Below are 27530 nucleotides of genomic sequence, written 5' to 3'. Positions count from 1 at the left end.
CGATTCTTCGTGACCCCATGGACCAGAGCACGCCAGGCACTCCTGTCTTCCACTGCCTCCCGCAGTTTAGTCAAACTCATGCTGGTAGCTTCGAGAACACTATCCAACCATCTCGTCCTCTGTCGTCCCCTTCTCCTTGTGCCCTCCATCTTTCCCAACATCAGGGTCTTTTCCAGGGAGTCTTCTCTTCTCATGAGGTGGCCAAAGTATTGGAGTCTCAACTTCAGGATCTGTCCTTCCAGTGAGCATTCAGGGCTGATTTCCTTCAGAATGGAGAGGTTTGATCTTCTTGCAGTCCATGGGACTCTCAAGAGTCTCCTCCAGCACCATAATTCAAAAGCATTGATTCTTCGGCGATCAGCCTTCTTTATGGTCCAGCTCTCACTTCCATACATCACTACTGGGAAAACCATAGCTTTAACTATACGGACCTTTGTTGGCAAGGTGATGTCTCTGCTTTTTAAGATGCTGTCTAGGTTTGTCACTGCTTTTCTCCCAAGAATTTCGTGACTGCTGTCACCATCTGCAGTGATAATGGAGCCCAAGAAAGTAAAATCTCTCACTGCCTCCATTTCTTCCCCTTCTATTTGCAAGGAGGTGATGGAACCAGTGACCATGATCTTCGTTTTTTTGATGTTGAGTTTCAGACCATATTTTGCGCTCTCCTCTTTCACCCTCATTAAAAGGTTCTTTAATTCCTCCTCACTTTCTGCCCTCAATGTTGTGTCATCGGCATATCTGAGGTTGTTGATATTTCCTCCAGCAATCTTAATTCCGGCTAGGGATTTATCCAGCCCAGCCTTTCGCATGATGAATTCTGCATATAAGTTAAATAAGCAGGGAGACATTATACAGCCTTGTCCTACTGCTTTCCCAATTTTGAACCAATAAAGGCTTAATAAAATGAACCACGGAGAAGGGAAGTCAATGATAAATTTATGGTTTGTATTCGGCCAAATATTGTGCAAACTTGTAAAACTGAAAACGATACATAAAATGAAAAAGAAATTAAAAGTGGCACTTTGCAATCCGTCTGTTTCTGGGAATGTGTATGGCACATCGCCTCCCTCCTTCCCATCAACGAAATTCTAGCCTTAGGGTTAAAGGGGCGGCGCCTCGCTCAAGGCCACCGCCGGACTCCCGAAGGAAACTTCATTTCCCATCATGCGCCGCGGCAACATTCCCACCCGTGACGTGACTCGATGCGATTTGGTATCGCTTCCGATGCTCCCTCATCTGTTTTCCTTTGGATTAAAATTCCTGTCAGGGAAGCAGGGGAGGGGGGGCAGGAAACCCACCCTGGCGTCTTGCCTTTCCATTTTTATCCTCGCTCAGTCCCTTGCCCTCGCTTATTTCTCCCCCCTCGCACCAAGAACAGGCAGCCTCAAACCCGTGAATGCCATTCTAAGGAAGGGGCTCCGTGTTATAAGAATGTCACCCCATAGAGAGCTGGAAGGGACCCCAAGGGTCGTCCAACCCCCTTCAAATGCAGGAATCTTGCGGGGGGGCCGTATAAATAAAACGCTCCCCGTTCAACTAAGCTAAGCGCCACTTAGAAGAAGGACATTTCCTTTTTTCCTCAGGCGCTAAACTGTTATAAAAATCCCTGACAGGCAGTACACTAGACAGCCCTCTTGCAGGTAGGGAGGGTTTACTGTGGCAAGTGGCCGTTGAAAGAGGTCCTCGCGCGCGAGGCGCCTGCGCACTGGGCCGTCTCCGCGAGGAGAGGGAGGGAGGAAAAAAAGCGCGAGGGAAAGAGACGGAAGCCGGGAGGCTTTTCCTGAGGTACTTGGATTTGTCCCTTAAAGGGCGTGGTGTGGTGTGTTTTTTTCCCCCTTTTGCGGGAGGGGGTGGGGCCGTGGGAATCGTCCGCGCACGCGCGCGCGCACTGGCTCCCTCATCCCTCCTTCCCTCGTTCGGTTCCAGAGGGAAGAAGAGGGGAGCGATGGAGCGCTGGGCGGCGGCCGCCGCTGCTGCTGGCTGGCCGGGCTGGGCCGGGGTGTGGGAGGCCTCGTGGTCCCGCTGGCCGACCTGGGAGCTGCTGGCCGCCTGCGCGGTGATCGGCGCCCTAGGCTGGATGCTGCGCTTGCTGGAGAGGAGGCCCGGCGGCCGGCGCCGCTGCCAAGGCCCCGGACCTGCCGCCCAGGGGGCCTCCTTGTCCGCCGCCGCCGCCGCCTCGACTCCTCCGCCGCCTGCTGCCGAGGAGAAGCAGCGCTGCCGCGGGAGCCCCCACCAAGGTGAGAGGGAGAGACGCCCCACAGACCCCTCTGCTCCTGCGGCTTCTGCTCCTTATAGCATGTGGACATTTGGCAACTGAGCGTCACGGCTTTCTTGTGGAAAGAATGATCTCTGAACGATTTTATATATATATATATATATATATATATATATATATATATATATATATAGACACACACACACACACACACACATATACACACACACACACACACACACACACACACACACACTGTATCTCGTTTTGCCTTGGTAGAGTTATGATCCCTGGTGTGCGTGGGGAGTCCGTGCTTTGCAACAACTGGCAACAAATGCGATTGTGCTGTTTTTCCTTCTCAAAATACATTTTAATATTTTGTTTTCCTTCATAGATTTAATAATCTTTGAAGATTGTCCTTATCTCCTGTGACGTGGCTCTGGTTTTATGTTTTCTTTATTTCCCCCCTGGTGGTTTTTCTTAAGTTTGTATGACGCAAGAAAGCCCTAAGCGTTGGTCTTAAAAATAGTAGGATGGATTATATCAGGCATCCCCAAACTCAGCACCCTGCACATGTTTTGGGACTGCAATTCCTATCGTCCCTGACCACTGGTCCTGTTAGCTAGGGATGATGGGAGTTGTAGTCCCAAAAACATCTTGAGGGCCGAGTTTAGGGGTGCCTGGATCATATATGGTGGTTTTGGTTTTTTGTGTGTCTCATTTGTTATTTGTAGGCCTTTGGGCAATAGAGGCCTTCAAGGTGGTGTACAAAGCGAATGCAGATACATATTGGGTTAGATCATAGACACGTTGAAAATGATGAATTTAAGTTCGCCATGGCTAACAATTGATTTTAGTATGATTGCTGGAAGTATAGCCTAGTTAAAACTCAGTAATAATAATAATGACATAAATGTGTATGGTATTTAACAAAGCGCAAGAGTGGAAATCCTTCTAATGTGAGAAGCAAACAGGAGCAGGAGCAGAGGAAGCTGTGTGGAGACTGGTGTAAGCATATACCATGCAGATTATGTGGAAATAATGTGCAGTTGTTTTAATTAATCAAGAACATAATGTTGTCTAACCTTGCTTTTAATTTGTGTCTAGTATTTAGCTTAATTCTCATAGTAGTTGTCATGTTGGAGATGAGTGTCATATTGTTACATGCCACCCCAATCACTGCCCAGCGATTCCAGGGGGTTCCAAGCACCCACCCAGCGTTGTGCTTCCGTAGAAATCAAGGCACATCAGAGTCTGCAGTGTATAGGAAATGTGGTTTATTCACACACATTTACACCTGAAGCCTGCAGTGGAGGGGGGCACAGAACATTACACCTCAGGAGTGTCTCGTGGCTCTTCTCATAACTTCAGCAAGATTGGGTCCAGCAGTCAGTCGTGGCCCCCTGCTCTCTTGCTGCACTTTCTCCCAGCCAGTGAACATGGAGTTCTGCCCAGTTTCCTCCTTGTTCCCAGAACACCTTGCCAGAATTCTCTGTGTAAAAACCCCTCCTTTACCTGTAGGGTCTTTGACTTGATGGCTTTTGCAGTGGGATGTCAGGGCCATCATCTCCCTTTGTCATTCTGTCTGGCAGAAAAAACAAGCTCAGCCTGTCAGCTCACCTTAATTATCAGGCTCTGATTAAACCCCAGCACCCAAGAATGGGGGGGACGGACCTGAGAGAACTAGGGATAGGGAAGAGAAAAATACTTTACCATGCTCATTCAGGTCTAATAACTTGAGATTTCAAGCTGTCAGAAATTTATCTCACTGAAGCTGATGAATTTGTACAGCATAGCCTGTCTTATCACATCCTGTAGTCTTATTTTCTCTCTTGCATTTCTTTCTTGATGTTCCACTTGATTTCTTTAATATTTCTCAGTTTTCCTACTTGAACCTTTAGATTTTTGTTTTTTAGTCTCACCCAGCCAGTTGTTGCAGATTTCCTAATTGCTTTTTTTTAAAGAATTTTTTTAAAGCCTGCAGATGTACTTCACCTTGACCTAGTATATATTTTGGGCACTTTTATAAATAAGTGTGGATGATTCTTCCCCCAAATTGATGTACATCCCTATGTAAAGAGATCTGTATTTATAGTTACACCTCTATTAATACATCTGAACTGTCGCTGCAAGCCTGCCTACTCCTGGGAACATTCCACTTGCAGAGTAATTGCCTACTCATCAATACATTTATTAAGATGAATTCCAGCTGCCAGCACTGACTCACAGTTTGGGAGTCTTTTCTATCACACATGGAGTTCTTATTGACATGAATACTTTATTGAGACTATTTAAATGTAAAAACCTTGCCCAGAAAAGTTAGCTCAGATCTCAACCTGCCCCTCCTTACCATATTTCTTTTCCCTTTGCTCTTAAATAGATTTTTCTTGTATGGGGCATGCCACCTACACAATACAATACTCAAATATTGTATTTTACGTTTTCCACAATATTTTTCTACTTTTGTTTTTAGGCAAATAAGAATTGCCTTTATCCTTGAGGTGCTAGGAAAAAGTGCAGTGGAATATTACTCAAGAGTGCTGTACCTTGATTATGTTGTTGGAATATACCTTCTACCAACTGGCACAATGTTTGGTAGAACAGAGGTGATGCTTTTCACCAGGGGTCAGCAAACTTTTTCAGCAGGGGGCCGGTCCACCGTCCCTCAGCCCATGTGGGGGGCCGGACTATCTCCTTATCCCTTTTGCTGCTGAAGAGGTACCCACACTTTAAAAAACAACTCAGCCTCTTAGAACAAAGAAACAGATTAAAATTTTCCTCTCTTTCCTAGCAATCATATCAGTTGGCAAAATCCTCCGTTTTATTTCTGTCAGATTCCGGTTTCCTGCTCACTTCCATTTTTTTGCTCATTTTTTCTCCCTTAGTTGTTTCACCTCCAAAACTTAGGTCCTCGTTTCTTTACAATCCACAGCCATCCACTCTAAATATTAACCCTTTTCTCTTAGCCTTCCCTCAAAATATATTACCTGATCTCTTCTGATTTTTACCTAAACACTTTCCAAAAGCCCCATTACCCAAACTCCCTTATTACCATCACAACCTCCCTTTCTCTTACTATAAAGCCAGCGCCTTCTGTCAAGAGCTTGGGTGTAACCGTCCACGCTTCCCTTTCCATGGAGGCGCAGGTTGCAGCCACAGCAAAGGTGGCATTTTTCCATCTCCGCCATATCAAGCAGTTGGTCCCTTACCTTTCTCACCCCAAACTGGCCACAGTGATCCATGTGACGGTTACCTCCAGGCTTGATTATTGTAACTTTCTCTACACGGGGCTGCTCTTGAAGCTGACCCAGAAACTCCAGCAGGTGCAGAATGTTGCGACGAGGCTCTTTATGGGGTCCTTGCCGCGGGATCACATTCATCCTGTGCTTTACCAGCTGCACTGGCTCCCAGTGGAGTACAGGGTCAGGTTTTAGGGTCTGGTTTTTACCTTTAAAGTCCTATGCGGCCTGGGACCCGCATACCTACGGGACCGCCTCTCCTGGTATGCCCCGCAGAGGTCCTTAAGGTCCACAAATAACAACACTTTGGAGGTTCCAAGCCGCAAGGTGGTTAGATTGGTCTCAACTAGGGCCAGGGCCTTTTCAGTACTGGCCCCGACTTGGTGGAACACTCTGTCACAAGAGACTAGGGCCCTGCGGGACTTGACATCTTTCTGCAGGGCCTGCAAGACAGAGCTGTTCCTCCTGGCCTTTGGTTTGGACTCAGTCTCACCCATATGTTTCCCTCCCCTTATGGTTTTGATTTATGGGCTACTATTAAAATGAGGCTGCATTTTAAATAGTATTTTAACCTGTATTTTAATAAACTGGTTCCCCCCCCCCATATTATCTTTTATTGTAATTTTATTGGTGTTGGCCGCCCTGAGCCCGGCTCTGGCTGGGGAGGGCAGGGTATAAAATAATAATAATAATAATAATAATAATAATAATAATAATAATAATAATAATTCACCCATGATCTATCCTCTTCTGATAGCGCCACCAGCCAGCATCCTCACCCACCTACTTTCCCTGACTGCATCCTAGTTTTCCTAAATAATTCTTAGGAATGCTTCTAACAAGAACTCTTATACAGTGGTATCTTTGTTTACGAACTTAATCCGTTCCGGAAGTCCGTTCTTAAACTGAAACCATTCTTAAACCAAGGTGCACTTTCCCCAATGAAGCCTCCTGCTGCCAGTGCCCTTCCACTGTTCAGCTTCCGTTCTGAGACCAAAGTAAAGTTTGCAAACCGGGACACGACTTTCAGTTTTGCGGAGTTCATAAACTATATAGTTTGTAAACAGGGCTGTTCTTAAACTGAGGTGCCACTGTATTTGGTTTTAATTCTCCTAAACTCAGACTACTATTTGCATGCTTATTGATTTTGTCTAATATTTTCTTAGTAAATTCCCTTTTGAGACAAGTTAATTCCCTCTTGATAGAATAAATTCACATTTGCTTCTCATCTGTTCTCTGTGTTAACTCTTGGGGTGCCAAACTCTGGAGAGTGACCAGGTCTCAATGCAAAAGACCCCTAGAATTGAGTGTCATATTGCATGTGAGAATTGCAGGCTTGTGTACTAACTGCACACCCTCCATAACACAATCTTATGCCAGGAGAGTCAGTTTACTTTGAATGTTAATAAGTAGCTAATCTGTTTCAAATTATTCACTGGGAACGTGGGCAGTAAGTTTGCTGTGACCTAAAAATAGAGGCAGTAGGTTAAATGGTTGAGTATATTTGATGTTCTTATCCCACTGAAATATTCTATTTATTCTAATCTATTTTAAAACTTCTTCCAGTTTTCCTTTTATGGTTGAATTCTTGCATCTGCTTCATTCTCTTTTTAAGTAGAAGAGCAGATGTGGATCTAAAGCTTCCTGCCAGATGCTTAATGACTAAGTACTGAAATGGTGCTCAATATTCTTGCTGCTAGCATTAGTCAGTATTTCTCAAACATGGGTCTCCAGCTGTTGTTGGACTACAACTCCCATCATCCCTAACCATTTGTCCTGCTAGCTTGGAATAATGGGAGCTGTAGTCCAACAACAGCTGGAGACTCAAGTTTGAGAAACAGTGCATGTAGTTAGTATACAAGAGGAACAGTCTCCCTTGGGAGGTTGTGGACTCTTCAAGGTTTTTAAGCAGAGGTTGGATGGCCATCTGTCAAGGATGCTTTAGTTGAGATTCCTGCATTGCAGGAGGTTGGACCAGATGATTCTTGGGGTCCCTTCCAACTCTACAATTATATGAAGTTACAGAATAAATAGTTTGAGGCTGGAATTCATATATTTGAATACACAGGTTTCCTAAGAGGCTCTTACTGAATCATAGCTTTGAATTCTGTAAGTTATTGACAGTAGCTATATATGAAAAGGGACGCGGGTGGTGCTGTGGGTTAAACCACAGAGCCTAGGACTTGCCGATCAGAAGGTCGGCGGTTCGAATCCCCGCGACGGGGTGAGCTCCCGTTGCTCGGTCCCTGCTCCTGCCAACCTAGCAGTTCGAAAGCACATCAAAGTGCAAGTAGATAAATAGGTACTGCTCCAGCTGGAAGGTAAACAGCGTTTCCGTGCGCTGCTCTGGTTCGCCAGAAGCGGCTTAGTCATGCTGGCCACACGACCCGGAAGCTGTATGCTGGCTCCCTTGGCCAATAAAGCGAGATGAGCGCCGCAACCCCAGAGTCGGTCACAACTGGACCTAATGGTCAGGGGTTCCTTTAACTTTACTATATATGAAAAAAACCACTGTTTTAAATATTTCCCTGTAAAAATTTGAAATTATTAGGAAATATTGCAAAAATGGGGAAGGGGTTAATACTGGGGTTTCTGTCTTAGTGCTGTACCCCTCTACTGAATTAGAATCATAGCATTGTAGAGTTGAAAGGGACTCTTGAGGGTCATCTAGTCCAACTCCTGCAAAGAGGAATCAACAATCCTGAAATTAAGTCTCATGCTTTACCAATGGAGCCATCCAGCTACATTTGCTAATCGCATATTTGCCTTGTTGATAGTAAACATTTGTAAACTTGAGAGCTTACAAAGTTTTAGCATTACATAGTGTGTTTAAATTTAGTTGCACAGTGCTATTATCTTCCCACACAATGCACATGATTGAGATAAGATGTATTTCAAAGTTGTCTTTGTAATCTGAACCTTTGCATTCAGAACAGAATTGCAAGTGTAATAAACAAAATCTGCCCTTATTCTCTTATGGGGGACACAAGAGCCCTTATAGAATCCTTTGTAGGTTCTCCATCGGTAGGAGAAAATAACAGAGGCCAACCAGAGAATATTGAGAAGCAAAGTAGCTAGTAAGCCTGATTGGCACAAAATATTCTTAAGAGTTGCTTTGAGCAATGCTTGTCATACACCTGGGTTTATTAAGATACTTCAGCTGCAAAGGGGGCCAGATTCCCAAAACAGATACAGGAGAGTGCAGGAGTGGTGTAAATTCTCCCCTTGCATTTCTAGTTAGTGCATTGATCTGCCCATCAAGCACCTTATCAACCCTTCTCTTCCCAGTTGGTGCAGCTATCCACTAGTGTGAGAACCTAGTATCTGACTTTGGAGACTTTGGTTTTCTGTACACTGTTTCAACCTGCACCTTCAGCTAGACTAGTCTCAGTGAGGGCCAAGCTAAGCAACCCTTGGGAGAGGATTCGAACGTCATGGGGCCAGCCACCTCTGAGGAAGGTATTAATGAATGAACAGGCTCACATGCAAGCAAGTGTTCCTTCTTTAGAGATTTAAAAACTTACCATAGGGTTCACACAGCCCCAATTACCCCTTTAGCTTTCACTTACCTATTCTTTGATAACAATGAGCTGACTTATTAGGAGAAATTGCTCTTCAGTATTTGAGCCCTCAAAGCTAATAATCTGTTTGGTCGTCTTTTCCTTTGGTGGTGGTTGTTTTTCCTCTCTAGGAACGGTAACAATGGATGCTATTTTATCACGATTAAAGCAGCTAACTTCTGATGAGCTCAGAGAAGAGATCGTTAAAGCTGGACAGAAATGTGGGCCTCTTACACTTACAACGAGATCAATTTTTGAAAAAAGATTGGCCCAGGCACTATTGGAACAGCAAGGAGAATTAGAGGCAGAAACCTCACTTTTGAATGGTGTACTTGGAACTGCTGCAGCTGATGCCAGCCAACTGCAAACAAAGAAACCTTCAAGGAATCAAAATGGTCACATAGGCTCCTCTGAGGATGGCGATTTTGGGTACAGTATGGGATTGAACCCCCCAGAAGAGGAAGCCCTAATGCACAAGGCAGACAATGATTCTCTGATCAGTTCTCAGACTCCATCTAAGGAGCCTCTGCTATACTATGGTGTATGTCCGGTTTATGATGATATATTGGCAAGAAATGGTAATTTATTTTTATTTTTACCACTGCAGTGTAGTTAAAGATCAAGTTAAGCAAATGTACCTTTCATGGAGGAAAAAGAGTGCTATTGGAGAATAGTAATTGTGGTTAATTTATTTTACAGATTAGTTATTTAAAATGTATACCCTACTCTTTTATAATATGTTGAGGGTGGCCAGCATTTAAATTTTTTAAAAGTGCAAAAAAACAGAATCCTGTATTCTTTCATATAGCCTTTTCATTTATTTCATTTATTTCTAGCTTTAGGTTTTTCCTATATTCATTATTACTATAGAAGAGTTTGTGGGTAATCTACCAATAAGCATTCCATTGGGAAGTAAATTGAAAGGAAATTCTTGCAATTAAGCAGTTTTCAATAGGTACTGCAAGCCAGTGTTAGAAACTAAGATGAAAGCTAGGAGCTAAATGGCACCTTAAACCTAAGTTATGGGCACAACAAGAGTGTCTAAGCGCGCTTTTTTTTTTTTTTTTGTAACAAGAATACAAAGCTGAAAATTAATGAACTGCAGCTAAAACATTATGTTCATTTTTCACATGGTCTAGTCCTTCCCCTGCCCACCCCCTAATATTAAGAGGGTCTTGTCTTCAGAGAGTAGCTGGAAGTGGGGAGGCAGAAAAGGGTCCTCCTTTCCTTCCACTCTGCAGTTTTAATCTGAAATCTTGGGCGCAGTACCACGTCCAGAGCTTAGAAATTGCTTGCTGTAATGAAATTCCCTGTCGCAAAATGCGCCTAATACAATGGGAGTTTCGAACACTGCTGCAAGCCTGAAACTAGAGAATCTAATGTTCTCTCTTTGAGGAAGCATAATCCCGAACAACCAAGGATGACATAACAGCTCTTGGGATGCTCAAAATATTTCAAGACTGATCTTAGTTCCACCCTTACTTGGTATGGGATTAGATTTGAGATTAAGTATTTAGGAGACTAATGCTATTTATGGAGTCAGTCCTAGAATATACAGATACTATTTTTAAGCTGCAAGAATACCAGATGTGCACAAATATCAGAACTTCACTGAAGAATTAGCCTAGTTTATCTCAATATATTGTTATTTTTTTATTATAGTAGCAGAGGATATTCAGGATGGGAGTGGGAGAATGCATGCCTTAGGCAATGAGAACTGTGTTCAATAAAGATTTTTGACAGTGTCACATTGATGTAGTTTGGTAGGGAATTTTTCAGTGACTTGTCCTTTCTTTGCCTGCTGATGAAAAAGTGTTTAGGGTTGTTGCATCATCATCATGATGAGAATGATTTGTAATAAGACAGATTTGCGGCATTAGTGCAATCTCATCACGATTGTTCACTTTCTCTGTAAGACCCCCAAAATTTGGCATATTACTGCAAATTTGCTATCAAAAAATGTATAAGAATTTAAGCCTCTTTTCCTGAAAGTAAAATTCACCAAGCCAATTTTGAACTCACTTGAGCATTTTCTCCTGCAGACTACCACGATGGAAATAAACTAATTTGATTTGTTTCTGTTCCAGAGAGGGTGCATGTGTATGAGGATAAAAAGGAAGCCTTGCAAGCTGTTAAAATGATAAAAGGGTCAAGATTTAAAGCTTTCACAAATAGGGAAGATGCAGAGAAATTTGCCAAAGGCATATGTGACTATTTCCCATCTCCAAACAAGGCCTCCTTATCTTTGTCGCCTGTGAAAGTTTGTTCCGTGTTCAACAGAGGTAAGTGGAGGCTTTTAAATGTTTTCCAATTCTTTAACTACTTAAGTGGCTTTTGGAGTTGGGACTGTAGTTTATACTTAAAATACTGCCAGTGCTGTTCTTTTTCTGCTTTTAAAATGTAGCTCTGAGAACTTTATTTTGACAGGGATCATGTGAATTCCTAAACTGGTTTAAAGCTTATAAATATTCTTTATTTTAAAATTAATGCTGAAGGATCTGTTCTTAATTTACCTCCCTAGAAGTTCTGAACAATAGGTATACAGCGTTTGCATATAAAATAACCTGACACACTTTCATGAGCAAAGATCACATCATGAGTAGAATACCATTTTTATTTTGATAGACGGCTTATGCTCTCCTGAGATGGAAACCGTTAGTAAAGAGAGAGCCAACAGTTACAAAAGTCCTCGTACGCAGGATCTTACTGCCAAGCTTCGGAAGGCGGTTGAGAAAGGAGATGAAACAGCATTCTTGGAACTTATCTGGAGTAATCCTCGCTATCTCATTGGCTCTGGAGACAACCCGACAATTGTTCAGGTGTGGGAATGGTTTGGCCTTTGCTAAAACGAAGTTTGAATTAAACCCTTTGCATCCTTTCCCCAACTTGCTAACCGAGGGAAATGGCTTCAAAACTCATCTGCACAAGAGATGGGCATAGTGTTAGTTCTACAGTGTTTTTCTGTGCTGTTTCTGGCGGCTTTCTTTCATGTAGAGAACTTCACTTTTTTAAAAAATGATATTGGGAGGGGGATGAGGTTTGAAAACAAAATCAGTAAAAAAAATAATTAAATTTGCTGGCTGTTTTTGGAAAGTCTGTAACCAAGAGTGACTAGCTTTTGTGGCCCCACCAACACCTTCCATCCCCTTCTGGGTGCTACATGCCAAAAAAGTAGTCATAGCCACCTCACAGCTGACATGCACACACAAATACACATACAAGGGACGCAGATCTTCCATCCTTTCAATCAACATTGTGCTAAAAAAAAAACGGATCTTGTTCCTGTTTGTTACAAACAGGTTTGCTCTACTCTCTCTCTGTCTCTCTCTCTCTCTCTCCCTACACTTTAAGCCAGGCACAGGCAAACTCTGCCCTCCAGATGTTTTGGGACTACAACTTCCATCATCTCTGACCACTGGTCCTGTTAGCTAGGGATGATGGGAGTTGTAGTCCCAAAACATCTGGAGGGCAGAGTTTGCCTATGCCTGCTTTAAGCTGTGAAAACTGAACATACAGGCTCAAATGGTAGCAATAACTTGTATAAATATGAGAGAGGCTTGTTCTCTGAGCAGATTGTTGTGGGGCTTTACTAGTATCCCCAAATGTGCCATGTTTGCTGTTTTCCAAATTCTTAGATTTCCCCTCTGAGACCTAACACCATCAGCTTGCTAGTATAGAGTTCTCCAGGTAGACTGAAGGCTTTACAGTATATGTTTGTGTTTCCTGAATTTTTGTGTATGTAAGATCTGGGGGAAAACAACAACATTGCTGTAAGCGTATTCCTCTCTAGCAAATCGTTCAGATTTCATATTTAGTGAATGTGTGCCTATTTCTTTTTAGGAAGGCTGTAGATACAATGTCATGCATGTTGCGGCCAAGGAGAATCAACCTGGTATCTGCCGGTTGCTATTGGACACTTTGGAAAATCCTGAATTTATGCGATTGATGTATCCTGATGATGATGAGATAATGTTACAGAAGCGCATCGGGTACATTGTTGACCTTTATCTTAACACACCAGATAAAGTGGTGAGTTTCAGTGTCTCACTGGTTTTTTTCCTTTTTGTTTGTGTTGGATACTGAAGAATAACACTGCTAGCCTGTTATTTTAAATGAAGAACATATGGGGTTGGATCCAGGCTACCATTGCATATCCACTGGAAATTAAGCCCTTTTGAGTTAGAGGGGACTTAGGCCCAGGTAAGTGAGGACTGGATTGCAGCCTAAAGATAGCCCTGTTAGACTAATGTGAAAAGTTAGTCATGACTTAATTTGTCTCATTGAGACAAAGTGCAAGTAATTTAGTCTAGCTCCAGCACAGACTTAATTAAAAGCCAGTGCGACTTAATGCCATATTAGCAGTTGGGGCAGCAGTAGCAACCTCCACATACTGTGACTATTATACATCACGGCCTCCCCCTGCCTTCCTCAATCACCACTGCCTTTTAAAGCAATATTTTTTAATCTTTTGTTTTTGTAATTATTGATTATCCCATGGAGGCCTGTTGTCAGACAAGATATAATAATGTTTTTAGATATGTAGTTTTAGAATTGGGGAGTTACGGGCCTGGTTTGCAGCTTAACCCAGCTCAGGTTTGGATAGAACAAGCTGCAGTATGTGGTTTGTTACTCCCTGTGCACCCAGGAGCTGGAGAGGACTAAGATGTGGACATTTAAGCAGTGGGCCACCAATGCATTGCTCATTTGTATTAAACTATAGTTAAACACTAATTTATGGGTTCATGTGATGGGTGAACACAACCATAATCTATTTTGCAACTTAAATGAGTTATCAAAGAGATTTAAAAAAAATAATTGAAAATTAACAACCCCAAAATAGCCTGCTTAAAAGGAAAAGTCTTCATTGTTCATCTAAATGGGGCAAGCCTATGAACTCGGTGGATCTCAAGAGGTAATGAAATTCCAGAAGTCTAGTCGGATAATGGTTAAAGTAAAAAATCGGCACCTTGAAATTAACCCACAAATGGGGCAACCAGTGGACTCCTGCAGTATCGGGGTTAATATGTGGTTATGTGCATCCCGACTCTTAATTTATTAATACACATACCTTTCCACATACCTCAAGTGAGCGTCACATGGATCTCGTTCACCCATGCAAATGGAGAGGCTTTTCCAAATGCACATATATACTTAGGTGAAAACAAGGGTCCAGAATAGGAAATAATTGTATTTTTTCTTTTTATAGGGATTTGATACACCACTACATTTTGCTTGCAAATTTGGGAACCCAGATGTGGTTAGTGTGCTTGCTTCACATCCAGATATTGTAAAGAACCCAAGGAACAAGTACAACCAAACTCCAGCAGAAGTAAGTTTGAAAGCACGTCAAAGTGCAAGTAGATAAATCGGTACGCTCTGGTGGGAAGGTAAACAGCATTTCTCTGTGCTGCTCTGGTTCGCCAGAAGCGGCTTAGTCATGCTGTACACCGGCTCCCTCGGCCAATAAAGCGAGATGAGCGCCGCAGCCCCAGAGTCGGTCACGACTGGACCTAATGGTCAGGGGTCCCTTTACCTTTATAAATTATTGGAACAGAAGTTCTGCCTATTGAGCTGTTCCAAATGGATAGATCAGTACAAAATGTGCAACTACTCTGTTCTTTAACCAATACCTTGATGCTTTTTTCTAACAGGTAGTTTGTGAAAGAAGTAAAAATAAAACTGTGGATCTGAAAGAGAAAATCAGGGAATACTTGAAAGGTTTGTATTTAATCTTGGTTGTCTTTAGAGGCTCTGCAGAAGTAATACCAAAAAAATTGTATCATCATTTAACTTTTTATTGGATTATGCCAGAAGCAAATGGCATGTATTATTTTATGTAACTGGGGTGTTAAATAAAACTTACATGGTCTCTGAAGTAGAAACAGAATGATGCAGAATCAAGTGAGTGTTTTATTTTTGAATTGTAGGGAAATTGAAACCACCGACCTGGGTAGTATTTAAGTGTATGATAAACATTCCTAGAAACTTAACACCATTTTCAATTATTTGTGACCTAGGTCAGTGTTATGTGCCACTCTTCAGAGCAGAAGACAATGCCTCACAACCTGTGATCGGACCACCTGTGATTGGAGCACCTTGGTCACCTGATCAGACAGATGATAGCCCTCATGCTTCTTTACCCAGATATTTTGGCAGCCCCAAAGATCCTGTGCTGACAGTAAGGGCTTATGGAGGCCCAATGAGCCCTTCTAAGGTAATAGAAACCAAGAAAATATTTAGTCTTGTTTTTCCTTTTTGGTGTTACTTTGGGCTATCATACACCTGGATTAAAATGAAATCAAGTACACCTGTAGAAGTCCAAAATCAGGTACATTCTGTAGAACAGTCTACAACAGGGGTCAGCAACCTTTTTCAGCTGTGGGCCGGTCCACTGTCCCTCAGACCATGTGGTGGGCTGGACTATATTTTTTGGGGGAAATAAACGAATTCCTGTGCCCCACAAATAACCCAGAGATGCATATTAAATAAAAGGACACATTCTACTCATGTAAAAACACACTGATTCCCAGACCATCTGCGGGCTGGATTGAGAAGAGGAATGGGCCGCATCCGGCCCCCAGGCCTTAGGTTGCCTACCCCTGGTCTACAAGTTTAGGAGCTCAGGTGAGGTTAGTGTGCTTACTTCAAACCCAGATATTGTAAAGACCTTCCTCACATGCAAATTCTTTTTTTTTTAAAAGATATTTATTGAAATTTTCAAAAAAAATAAAGAAAAAACAAAACAAAACAAAAAACAAAACACACATATAATTACATTCCTTTCTTTCAATAACATATTTCCTTGACTTCCCCACACCTCCCCTTCTTGTATTCCAATTCAATTTTTAGTTCAGCAAGTTCTTATCCCCAAATTTTACCTTATTATATTTAAATCCTTTTGGTTAACCAATTTTAACATAAACCTCAGTCTTTATGCATCAGTACTTATTCTTAATATCTTTTTCTAAGGTCGACCCCAATTCCCTTTCACGAGTTCCCCATTTTAATATAAGTAACAAAACAAAATATATAAAAACAAAGTATAATTGTACACCCTTTGGATACCCAAATCCCCACTCCCCACCTTTCCCGGTTTCAAGCTCCAACAGATGTCCATCAGTCTATCTGCTGTCAGCCTGGTGACCTCACGTCCGAGGCTCTTAAGTCTCTCTCATTTCCTCTCTGCCGGTTTTTTTGGTAGTCCTTTATATTAAACACCAAATCTCGGAGAAGCTCTGTCCCAATAAGGTCCATGTTTCTTCCAGCCAGACCTCCATATTTAAAATTGTAGTCCAAATCTTGTTTCTTACTTCTTTTAAGTCCAAATGTCCCAGAAACTCCAGCTTCCACTTTAGTCAGGTTTGTAATCCATAAGTCTTCAGATCTCCACATGAGGAGGTCTCTCCATTCCTCATTCTTCCATTTAAACCAGATTTTCATAATCTCATTCTTCTTCTCCTTTATATCCATCTTAGCAGGCCTCTGGCTCTCCTTAATCATCTGCGGCCTTATAGCTCCTCCTTCCTTTCCCTCTAAATTATCATGTATCTCTTTTCCCACTTTCTCAAATTTCTTGGATTTCTTTTCTTGTTCAGCTGCAAGAATTTTTAGCTCAGTTACAAAAGCTTTTTGTTCTGATACAAAGACTTGAGTCAAGTCCCTTCCAGTTTCAGCCAGTTTATTTACTGTTTCATTCAATGTTGTAACATTTGTAGCCAAAACATTGCTTTGTTCTTGAAATTTTCCCAAGAGAAGAAAAGTCTTTTCCAGTTCAATCAGCATTTTTCCACTTGCAGCCATTCTTGTAATGTCCCAGAGCCCCCTCTAGAGGAGTTCTGGTTACTTAGTATTCCTTCCGGTTCCAATCCAAAAATCAATTTAACTTTTTCTCTTTATTTTCAACAATTTATTACCTGAATGTAACAAATATAACCAGCCGAGGCAACAGAAACAAAGTTCTCTTTTTTCCCCAGCTTTGACAGCTAGTTTGACAGCTGTCAAAATCTTCTATGTCTCTTCAACAGGCTCTCTCACGGATCGCTCCCGGGTCCTGGGGGGTGGGTGGCGATTCCACTCTCAAAATTAACTCTTATCCTCCAGCAAAGTCACTTATACTGCCAAAACGTGAAATTAATTACTTTTATCCTCTCAAGAAGAAGGTGTTCTCTCAACCTTAGTTATCTAGTCCTTGCTTTAAGATGTTTACAAGACGGGGAGACGGACTTCCTCTTTGCGCCTTCCCCGCTCGTGCCAAATCCAAAGAAGAAATTTTAAGTCCAATTTCCGTATTACTCACAGGTTGTTACTTTTAGTCCAAATGTTCAAAGGAAGAAGTCAGCGCTCTCCGACCATGGCATGCGGCTTCACTCCGTAGGGGAAGCAGTCGACTCACAGCACTGCGCTGCTCCCTGTCCCCCGTTCCGAAGCCTTTAAAAAGGCTCCTTCGCGGGTCGGGGGGGCGCAAATGGTGCCCGCCGAGTCACCAAGTCCACAGGCTTCAGCGCCTGTGGTTTCTGAGGGTCCCCGCGTCGCCGCCGCGGCAGGACCCGACCCCTACTGAGCAGATTCCCTCCGGAGCTCGGAGGGAATCCGCCATTAGTCGATCGCACTAACCCGGAAGTCGCCCTCACATGCAAATTCTTCCCTCCCCCCTCAACCCCCCTCTGTGGGTTTAACATTTCCCGTGACACTTCTCAATCTGGGCTAAATAAAACCAGCCTTGGTGAACTTGAGAACTTGCTGTGAGGAAAGCTGGGAGACTGCTTGAACGAGTGGAGGAAAATTCCAGTCAAACACAATCAAAGCATAGTGAGGACTCATCACTGAACCTACCTAGTGGCAGTGAAGGCGGCAAAGAAGGCATACTTTTCTGCCTCCATTGCATCCTCATTGTGCCGTCCAGCAGAGCTTTTGCCAGGTAGTGCAGACCCTTTTACAGTCTGGCACTTATTTTACTTTAACATGGGTTATCTAACAATTTCACTTTGTGGGGAGGGGGAGTTGAGTGTGTGCAGGTGGTACCAGTAGTGCAGTCTTGCAGCCCAAGCCAATCTATTAATTATGGTTGTGTTAAAATTGGACCTAGGTTTGTTTGCCATTACATAGACCTGAAAGTGCAGCAGACCCTTGTTTATAAAGAACTAAATTTATAAAGTGCCACACTGGGTGCTCTTTGCAACTAACAAAATAGTAGCTCCCTAGAGGTCTCCATTTTATCTATGTAGCCAAGCACCTTATTGGCTCAGAGGAATTAATTGTCCTTCAGTGTCATAATCTTAAGCACACATGCAAAAATACAGTACATAGAAAATAATTGCTGTCTTCAGATGTCAGCTATGGAAAAGGTAGTTGGAAAGAATTAGATATTTTCAATTAATTTATTCATTTCAAGCTTATTGATAAATTACTATTTTATCTTTTTGGGGGGCATTTATGTCCTGCCCTTGTACTGTAAATATGCCACTCAGACTTATAACATATAAAACTGAAATTTCACAAAAACCAAACTCAAGCAAGGGACAAAAAAAGAGGTATTTGGGGGAAGAGTGCAATGGCTATATTGATGGGGGGGAATGGAACAACCCATTTTTATGCTCTTAATTTCTTAGCATAAGATATGCATGTACTACTTTACATGGTGTTCTAGACCTCTGATAACTAGTGTAAGCTGTAGTTTTTAAAAGTCAATAAAGCTTGCTTTGCTCTTGGTATTTTGTATAATTGAATAAGAACTCATTTTGAATATAGTTTAATGAGTAGAATCTCATAACAGAGACAGTAACACTGATAATGTGGACACAATGAAGCAAACTGTGTCATTTGACAAGGTTATATGGATCGTCACTATTTCGCAAAGCAATATAGGAATAGCTTTAACTTGGTAAAACAAATAAAGTAGGTGTTGTGCTGCATTTGTGTAATTGTTCAGATAGAGTCAGTTAAAATGTAGGAAACAGAAGTTGTGCTTCTGAAATCCTGTGTTGCAAAAGTAGTGTTTCTTGGGACATACTGATCTTGCAGCTCCTCTCTCCAAAACTAGGGCAGTGTTCTTGTTGGAAGTTACATTGTGAGCCTCATCCATGTGGCTCAAGGCTGTTTGGTGTTGGGAGCTGTACTATGCTGAAGCAAATTCTGCATCACAAAGGGTTACATCAGATGGGCCCCTAAGTTGATTGGAAGTTTGCATGAAAGCTGGATGGTTCTGGATGACTAAAAGATGCTCATTCCAGATTTTTAGGAAGAGAAGATTAGCATGCTCTAGAACTACAGTAACTGAATGCAATTTTCCTCCCTTAAAGGCAGAAGAGTTCCACAGACTTTGGAAGACTCCACCTCGAGAGCGAGCAGGATTTTTTAACAATCTCAGAAAATCTGATGTGGAAAGAGGCGTTGAAAGAGTTGGAAGGTACTTCAGAATTAATGCATGAAATAATATAGCAACAGGAATAAAAGATATTTCAATTGTATTAAATATCAAAACTTGGTAAAATGCTACGGATGAGAACAAACTGCGTCTGGAGAGGCTTAGGAAGTTGTTGAGAAAGCTCCCAGCTTCTATTAAGGTCTATCTGTGCATAAGGGCAGAGGGAGAATGGAACTTTGGAGGTGGCAGTGTGTTCTGTTAACTTAATTGACTTTATTTATTTTTAAATTTCTATACTGCCCTTCATCCAAGGATCACAGGGCAGTTTACAATATAAAAACAAAACAAAAACCACAATAACAAACAAAATTAAATTTTACACAGGCTTTTTAAAAATTCCATTTTGAAGCATATTCTGGATCTTAAAATGAATTTAAAATTAACTCAGTGAGGATCACTTGATGATGACTGTCTGCAAATCTACCTCTGAGATTTGTCATCATCTGTTTCCTGATTTCCATGCCGTCTGTCATTCTGTCTTCTTCGATTGCACCTCCATGACATGTATCCATGGCACATTTCATCTCTCTCTCTCCTTAAGGGCCCAGAATGTTTCAAAAGGCAAAAACTCCCAATCATTTTGTTTTGCAACTAAAACGTCCAACCTTTGCTAAAACTCTTAGCCCATGCTCTGATTGCAGCATCCAGGATTGTGAACACTCTGTGCTTAAATTGAAATAGCATCCCAACAAAAGCTGACTTCTGCAACCATATGAAAAAGATCTTGATATTTTAAGAATGTTGAATTCTGCACTGTTATTTTTATCCTTTCTGGTCTTGCTCATGCAATACACAGCCTACTTTATTAAAACCTCTTCCTCATTGGCTTATTCTGTCTTCAGTGCAGAAGTCACTGCGCTGTTTTGTCCTGGGTCCATGTTTTCCAAATCCGTGTCAAGCTTTTGTTTCATTAGCAACTTTGGCTCATTCCCTATCTTATTCTCCTTCCCCCTCTTCCTTCACTTGCATGCTTATGTCTTTTGCCATGTTGGAACCTCCTCTACTTGTCAGGCAATCCCCATTTTTCCTGCACCCTACCTTTCCCGAACCATTTCTTCTACACCTTTTCACTTTCCCTACCACCTGGCCTTATTTGTATCATCTGTGTTTTGTAAGTGCCAAATAAATACATTGCAGAAACAGGAGCAATGCTAGTAGACTTAGCAGTGTAGTGCATACATATGTGCTCTGTTTTTGGAAAGCTTCTGTCTCTTTATTTCTCATAGAATGCTTAATTCATTTTGTGTTAAGAGTATTTTATGTGCCTTTAAAGGTTTCATTCAGTAATAGAATTTCTGTTGAGATTGCTCATATGCTTTGACAGTAGAAAGCAAGATGGGATGGAAATTATTCTGAATTGTTTTTTGAACATGCGGGAATTATAACAATTAAAAAGAATTTGGTGAAGGCTTATGGTCATGCTTGGTGCAGAATTCACTTGTTAAAAGGATTTTTACAGTTGATGTACAGACTTGGGGCTGGCTAATTAAACATGTTTTAGTAAACTTGTCAAATTAATTTTATGTCTTCACAAATGATTCGTTCTATCTTGTTTATTGCAGGGAGTTAGCTCATGAACTGGGGTTCCCGTGGGTTGAATACTGGGAATTTCTGGGCTGTTTTGTTGATCTGTCTTCCCAGGAGGGGTTACAAAGGCTAGAAGCATACCTGAGTCAACGGGAAATGAGCTATAAGGCTCAGCAAGAGAAAGGGGAGAATGAAACCCACAACAGATACAAAACCCCACAGCTTTCTGGTAAGAGCAAAGCATCTCTTAGTAGCTGAAGGTTTGAAAATGTTTGATTACTGAATAGATCATTTTTCAGACGTTCCAAAATAAGTCTAATAAAAATTTCTCAAGTTTTGAGATTTACCAGTGTTAGATTAGTTGCTTAGCACAGGACACTTTAGAAGTATAAGTCAGAGCAGTGTTGGCAGCAGCTTTTCTTGGGCCTTTGGGCAAGGTGTTCTCTGTGGGGCTCCCTCTCACAGAGTCTCTGGGGCTCCTGTTAATGAGACCCCTGCTGGGATGCGAACTCTAGGCAAATGCCTATTCATGCCAATCCTTGAGGCCAGTATTGAACTGGAAGGTCGCTGCTTGTTAGTATATTTGGGAATAATAAAAATGCAGAAATTATGATGTCGGGTTCTTGGGGATGGGCCAAAGAATTTAAAAATCACTTTCATGTTGCCGGGACTTTCAGAACATGCCTTCCATGCTACAAATTGAACTCCGTAGCCCTACTGACATTCCCACTGTTACACTTGGAACAATCAGTTCAAAGTGACAGTTGCCCACAGTTGTATCAGTTTTATAGTAGAGGTGCTGAACAAATTAATAGATTGTATTCTAAACAGTGTAAATAATATTTCTTTTGAAGACTTCAGTATCTCTTATAAAATCTCTTCCCCCCCCCAGCTGTGAATTGAGTTTTGTTTGTAAGTTTAAGGGGGGAAACTCCCAAGTTTTATGAAGGCAAGAGCTTGTAGACGGATTCTTTGGGTTTATGCCATCTGCAACAAGGAAGAGGCACAGGAATTGCTGTAGCTGTGTAAATGGCAAAATACTGGTGTTGTGTTCAGTCTCTCCCCATACCAGCCCAATAAAGTGGGGTAACTGCTACCCAGAAATCTGTCAAACTGGATGAGGAATATCAGTGTACTGAGCAAAGGGGTTAAGCAACAGAGTTGAAGAGAGACAAGCAGAAAATGCACCCCTGTGTTGTCCTAGATGCATATTTTGCCACCACTAAACCAGCTGTACATTCTGTAGATGGAGGTGGGACATGTGCTTGGAAAACTTTTCCAATCTGTGCAGGTATAGCCCAGCTCCCTCATCCCTAGGTAGTTTTCTCAGACCTGCTCTAAGGAGCTGCTTCAGGCCTTGAACAGATACTTGTACAAAGCTTCCTCAATTAGGTTTTCACATCATCTGGCTACTGCTTGATTGCAAGCTATCTTCCATGCCCCTTTAGCCAAGGCAGCATCAGTCCAGGCATTATTTTGGTTGGGGATTTCAAGTCAGCAGCCCTTATCTTTCAGGGAGCAGTATTTGACAGTTAAAGGGTAGTGGTGCCCCATCTGAGAGAATGCTATTTGTATTTCAGGGCTGGGTCAGGTAACATTGTTTGTTTGAATCTGACTGAGTCCCTTGAAATGAAGTGGAATATAGAACGTTTGTTATTAAAAACTGACTAGTCAGGCAGATGAGATGTCACACACTAAAATTCTTTTATTTTGTTTTAAAGGCAAAAGTAAAAAAAGCTGCAATTCTATTTCTGTTGGGGCATTTCTTGATGATGATGATATGAGTTTGGAAGAAGTAAAGAACAGGCAGAACGCTGCCAGAAATTGCAGCCGAACTGTTACATCCAATGAACCAACCATCACCGACATCAGAAGCTCAGAGTGTGACATCCTGTCCATTGAGCGGACTGAAAGCATAATGCCTACAGCAGAAACTTCTGACAGGCACTCGGAGAAAGGAGTTCCTGCCAGTAAAAATGGATTTTGTAGCCCTGTGACCAGTGATAGGACATTAAATCCTCATAGGAGGCACCCAAGTCGAGGAGAAGAGTGCCTTCCGTCTCCAGTCTCCAATTTAATGGAAGAATTTGATAAGCTGTCTTGTCAGGATCAGATGGTGGCAGGAGAATGTTCACCAGAGAAGCCAAGCCAGGCTGCCACAAAAAGCGGGTGTGAGAGTGCTCAGATGGAAAATACAAGGCAGCTTAGAAAACCTAAGGACCATCTCACTAAGACTTATTCACCGCTTCTCAAGGCAGGTGCAGCTGCTGAGGATACAAAAATAAGGACAGAAGAAAAAACACCACTAGAAGTGGGGAGGCTGTCAGCAGAAACTGATGTCCGGGGAGGGGAGACAAAACAGTCTTGCAGTTCTGAATTGCAGTCTGAGATGTCCTCGCAATGTCTCCTAAAAATCTCATCCTCAAACGAAAAAGCCAAGCAGCTGTTTCTCTTAGGGTATGAAATAAACTGTTGCTTAACAAACTGACCTCTTGTCTTGTGGGCAATAATCATTGGGGATTGTGGCACTGCCAGATTCTGTTTTCCTAATTTAGCTCCCTTTCTGTCTCTAGGGAACAGCCAACAAAACTGGACAATGATGTGTTAACAGCATTACATGGGTTAGAGATGGATCCACAAAAATACCCTGCTATTTACAAGTGGAGTGTGTCCGTTCAGTCCTACTCTCCTTCTGACCGGCAAAGGTATATACTTGGTTTCAATAAAAGTTAGCTGATGTGCTCCATGGGTATGGCTTGCTAAAAGGACTAAACCTGGTCTGTGTGGTACGGCTTATAGGTTTACAGTGTGGCCATGGCATAATGCTTGCTAATGAACTGATTGGCTATTATGTTTCCCACCTTTCCCCAGTAGCTAGTTGTTCCTGGCAGGGTAGGAAATTCGCTCTGTCTTCTCTCCTCAGCTTGAAACATGAGGTAGAGGCATAGTGCCTTCTTCAGTACCTGACAGGCAGTTGGCAATCCTGTCATGTTCAAATACAAGCAGAAGTGTTTACTTCCAGTTTGGAGGTGGGACAGAGGAAAGCACAGGGTCAAGTCAAAACTCCGCAGCTACTTTTAAGGGTTCACAGTTCCAAGACTTTCTCACCAGAACCTGGCTGACCTCTAGGCTTGCATAATACTAAGTCTTGCATATTACTAAGAACAGTGGTACCTCTGGATGCGAACGGGATCTGTTCCGGAACCCCATTCACATCCTGAAGCAAACGCAACCTGTGTCTGCGGGTCGCAATTCGCCGCTCCCGCACATGCGCGTGACGTCATTTTGAGCGTCTGCGCGAGCAGTGAAACCCAGAAGTAACGCGCTCTGTTACTTCCAGGTTGCAGCGGAGTGCAACCCGAAAATATTCATCCCGAAGCTACTTCAACCCGAGGTATGACTGTAATTAACTAAACTGTTCTACAGTGGTACCTTGGGTTACAGACGCTTCATGTTACAGACTCCGCTAACCCAGAAATGTACCTCGGGTTAAGAACTTTGCTTCAGGATGAGAACAGAAATTGCACGGCGGTGGCAGCGGGAGGCCCCCTTAGCTAAAGTGGAACCTCAGGTTAAGAACGGACCTCCTGAACAAATTAAGTTCTTAACCCAAGGTACCACTGTATTTGGGTGCTCAAAGCATAACCACCTGGACAAGGTCTTTCTTAGAAGACAACAGCCAATTTACTTACAAATGATATTCAGTGATAAATGCTTGCATTTAAATATAATGTCTCAACTATATGTGGGTATTAATATTGATATCTAGAATAAAGGTCCTCACAGCAATTCAACTTCTCCACCTTGTTACATTTTCCTGATATATAAAAAGTGTTGTCTTTTCTTCCAGTTGGTCAACTCCATCACTAAAAGGAAGATTCAAATCTCAAACAGCTTCAAGCCCTTCAAGTGGTCTGGCATGCTGTAGCCCAGGAAAGAGCAGTCCAGTATTTGGTAGTCCTGGGAAATACAATGTCGGTGCTGCCAGCTTCTCCCCCGATTCTGGGAGCCCTGGATGGTACAGCCCAGCATATGTGAACTACGTTATGTCATCTAAGCGCCATCACTTCTAAGCACCCGCTCATCTATTAGAATGTGACTCTCTTTAAAATTTCAGTTAAGTATTTTTAAAAGGAAGGCATAAAATAGGGTGTTGAAACACAAATAATGTACCCCAAACTCATTTTATTTATTGCTGTCAGAGAAAGGGCTGCTTGTAGCAAATATTTTTATTCCATTTACCAGATTATTGGTGATTTGCAGATTAGTAAATTAAATTAGAGCACCTGAAGAGTTTAAGCATTTCCTAGAACCTAGAAGTTACTTTTCTTGGACATTTATCCATGTCCATTTTACTATCTGTACCGTGCTTCTCACTGGGATCCCTTTCACTGTAGCAACTGTAGATTAAAGGGAACTCAAGGCAAGTTGTCAAGTTTTAAGGTCTTCCAGTTGAGCTGAAAGGAGGAAAGCTCTTTTCTATGTATGTAGACTGCAAATTTATAGTTTGTTAATTTATCTAATTAGAGGTATTTTAAAAGAGCCAAACACTTTAGTGTCCTATGTTCTTAATGATAGAAACGAATATTTTGTATCCAAACAATTTCTCTACCACAATCCCACTTACCATGGGCAGATTTTTCTGTTCTTCAGGGGGGCAGGGCACATTAACTTTTAAATGAAAGGCCAATGCTAAAGTTTGTTAGCTACAGGAAAACTAATTCCCTTTTGGAGACTTCTGGAATAGATAATGCAGCTGCCATTAAAATAGTAAAACTTCAGGCAGCTTAAGTTTTGACATTTTGGAAGGACTCCTTCAGACTTTGATAAAGTCTGTGTTATTAGTGGCTGTATTCACTGCAAGCCTTTTTAGTAGCCTAGATCTCTACTGCACATAGAGCTGTCGTGGCTTCCTTATACCAAGTGTGAGCATTTTGTATACTGTTTCTGAGTGTGATGATTTGGTACAAAACTCCAGAACCGCACTTAAGATTCTTCCAGTTTTATTAGTGCCTTTTGTAACATTTTTATCTTGCTTTTTAATAAGTGCTGTTCTCTTATGCAAACAGTAACCATGTTTAACTTTCCAACACTTTTGGATGCAGGTTTTTTTAAGCTGTTCCCTTATAGTTTAAAGACTTGAAGAGATGCTGTAACCATCCATTTATTATTTTGTATATTTAATGTAGGTGGTCTAAATGTAAATTACAGAATAAATATTTCCAGATTGGCTGGGTCTTTATCATTATCCCATTGTTTAAATGGGCATGCAAATATACAGCCTCTCTTGGGTGCACCTCAATTCCCTTACATGACTATTATTTTCTGTATAATTTTCCATTAGAAATTAGCGTGCCGTTCAACAGATATACATATTGAAACTGCCTTCTAATATAGGTTTCTATGACTTTGACAAGAGACTATAGAAGGAATTTCTTGACTTCTGTAGTGGAATATTTAGAGGTGCTTAATTTAGAAGTCAGCTTTTATAAATCTGTCACCATGGTATATGGTTATCTAGGAAGTCCAAACCAACTTAAAATAGCTTGCTAAAAACACTATCACTCTGAGGTACGATGCCTTCCACAATATTGAAAATAAGCTCTCAACACTCACTGATCTTTAAGCTAATATATATGCCACTGTTCCAAGGCACAGCTGCCCCTTAAGTGACGCTCTCTATGGTGTATAAAGAGCATTCTTGCTTAGAATCTTCAGACTGTTGGTTTTAAAAGAAAACCAACTTTAAGAAATTGACAGTGTTTTGTTGTAACTTCTTTGCTTTATCCTTGTTATGCATACCTTTTTGTATTTAAGAGTAGGGGTTGTAGTGACCAAGTCATACTTGGAGCAGACCCAATGAAATTAAAGGACCTAAGTTAATCATGCTCATTAATTTCAGTGGGTGTACTCTCAGTAAGACTCACATTGGATATAACCCTGTGTTGTCGCAGCACAAGCCGATCAGTTTGTAACACTTGCCAGGGGGGCGTCTAAAGGGTTAGTGTTAGAAACATATTAATGTTTAGAATTCACATTCGAGTCCTTTTTGTCAATGTGTTCAAGTGAATTTTTAACAATCTTATTAAATTTGTTTATTTAAAAAGCTCTTGCCTCTATTTAGTGATTGTGTGTTGCAAATATATTCTTTTGCATATTGGACTTCATTCTTGCCCCCAGCCCCTGAGCAATATTGGTGGCAACCTGGTAGAATCAGGCTTCAAAAATAATAAACTTGCACTCACTCAATTCATAGAGGATAGGACTCTCGACTATGAGTCGTAATGCCCATATACCCACCACGTTTGAAGGCAGCCACCTCCAGCTGCTTGTTATGAGTGGAAGAGTGCCATTGCCTTCATGTCCGTCTGCTGTGAGAAAATGCTGGACTAGTTTGGTCTGATAACAGCAGAGTGCTTACGTTAACTGCTGCTGATTACAGTTCCTTAGAGCTGGTATTGTCTGCACAGTCCTACATAAAACACAAAACAGGAGAAATAAACAAGAACAGTGGGGGCCCAGTACCTGCTACTGCAGAGTGAAGCAGCCAGGAACAGCAGCAGCGC

General features: G+C 41.8%; 1 protein-coding gene across 2 annotated transcripts; it reads left to right on the top strand.

Annotated features, from left to right (window-relative positions):
• The first annotated feature begins 1190 nt into the window (after positions 1 to 1190).
• ANKLE2 (ankyrin repeat and LEM domain containing 2) lies at positions 1191 to 27070 on the top strand. 2 transcript variants are annotated; one of them, XM_083589863.1, is made up of 13 exons: positions 1191 to 2237; positions 9146 to 9592; positions 11102 to 11296; positions 11640 to 11833; positions 12855 to 13043; positions 14221 to 14343; positions 14666 to 14732; positions 15032 to 15228; positions 19313 to 19419; positions 21000 to 21193; positions 22686 to 23421; positions 23538 to 23669; positions 24815 to 27070. In XM_083589863.1, exons 1-13 carry the CDS (start codon positions 1946 to 1948, stop codon positions 25035 to 25037), a joined length of 3096 nt encoding a protein of 1031 aa, XP_083445989.1. In that variant the 5' UTR covers positions 1191 to 1945; the 3' UTR covers positions 25038 to 27070. The 2 variants fall into 2 exon arrangements, with proteins under 2 accessions (XP_083445989.1, XP_083445990.1); XM_083589864.1 differs by having other exon boundaries at positions 1307 to 1785.
• The last annotated feature ends 460 nt before the right edge of the window (positions 27071 to 27530 follow it).

Source organism: Podarcis filfolensis (genome assembly GCF_964270895.1).
Source record: "Podarcis filfolensis genome assembly, chromosome: 16".
Taxonomy (NCBI): domain Eukaryota; kingdom Metazoa; phylum Chordata; class Lepidosauria; order Squamata; family Lacertidae; genus Podarcis; species Podarcis filfolensis.
The sequence above is the reverse complement of the archived record's forward strand: the minus strand, read 5'-3'. Positions and strand labels throughout refer to the sequence as shown.

Bases quoted from the DNA above. Each gene is read 5' to 3' on its own strand.
- ANKLE2 (XM_083589863.1), top strand. From the start codon at position 1,946: ATGGAGCGCTGGGCGGCGGCCGCCGCTGCTGCTGGCTGGCCGGGCTGG. The intron at 9,593-11,101 runs GTAATTTATTTT...TTTCTGTTCCAG, and splicing joins TGATATATTGGCAAGAAATG to AGAGGGTGCATGTGTATGAG. The intron at 23,670-24,814 runs GTATATACTTGG...CTTTTCTTCCAG, and splicing joins TCTCCTTCTGACCGGCAAAG to TTGGTCAACTCCATCACTAA.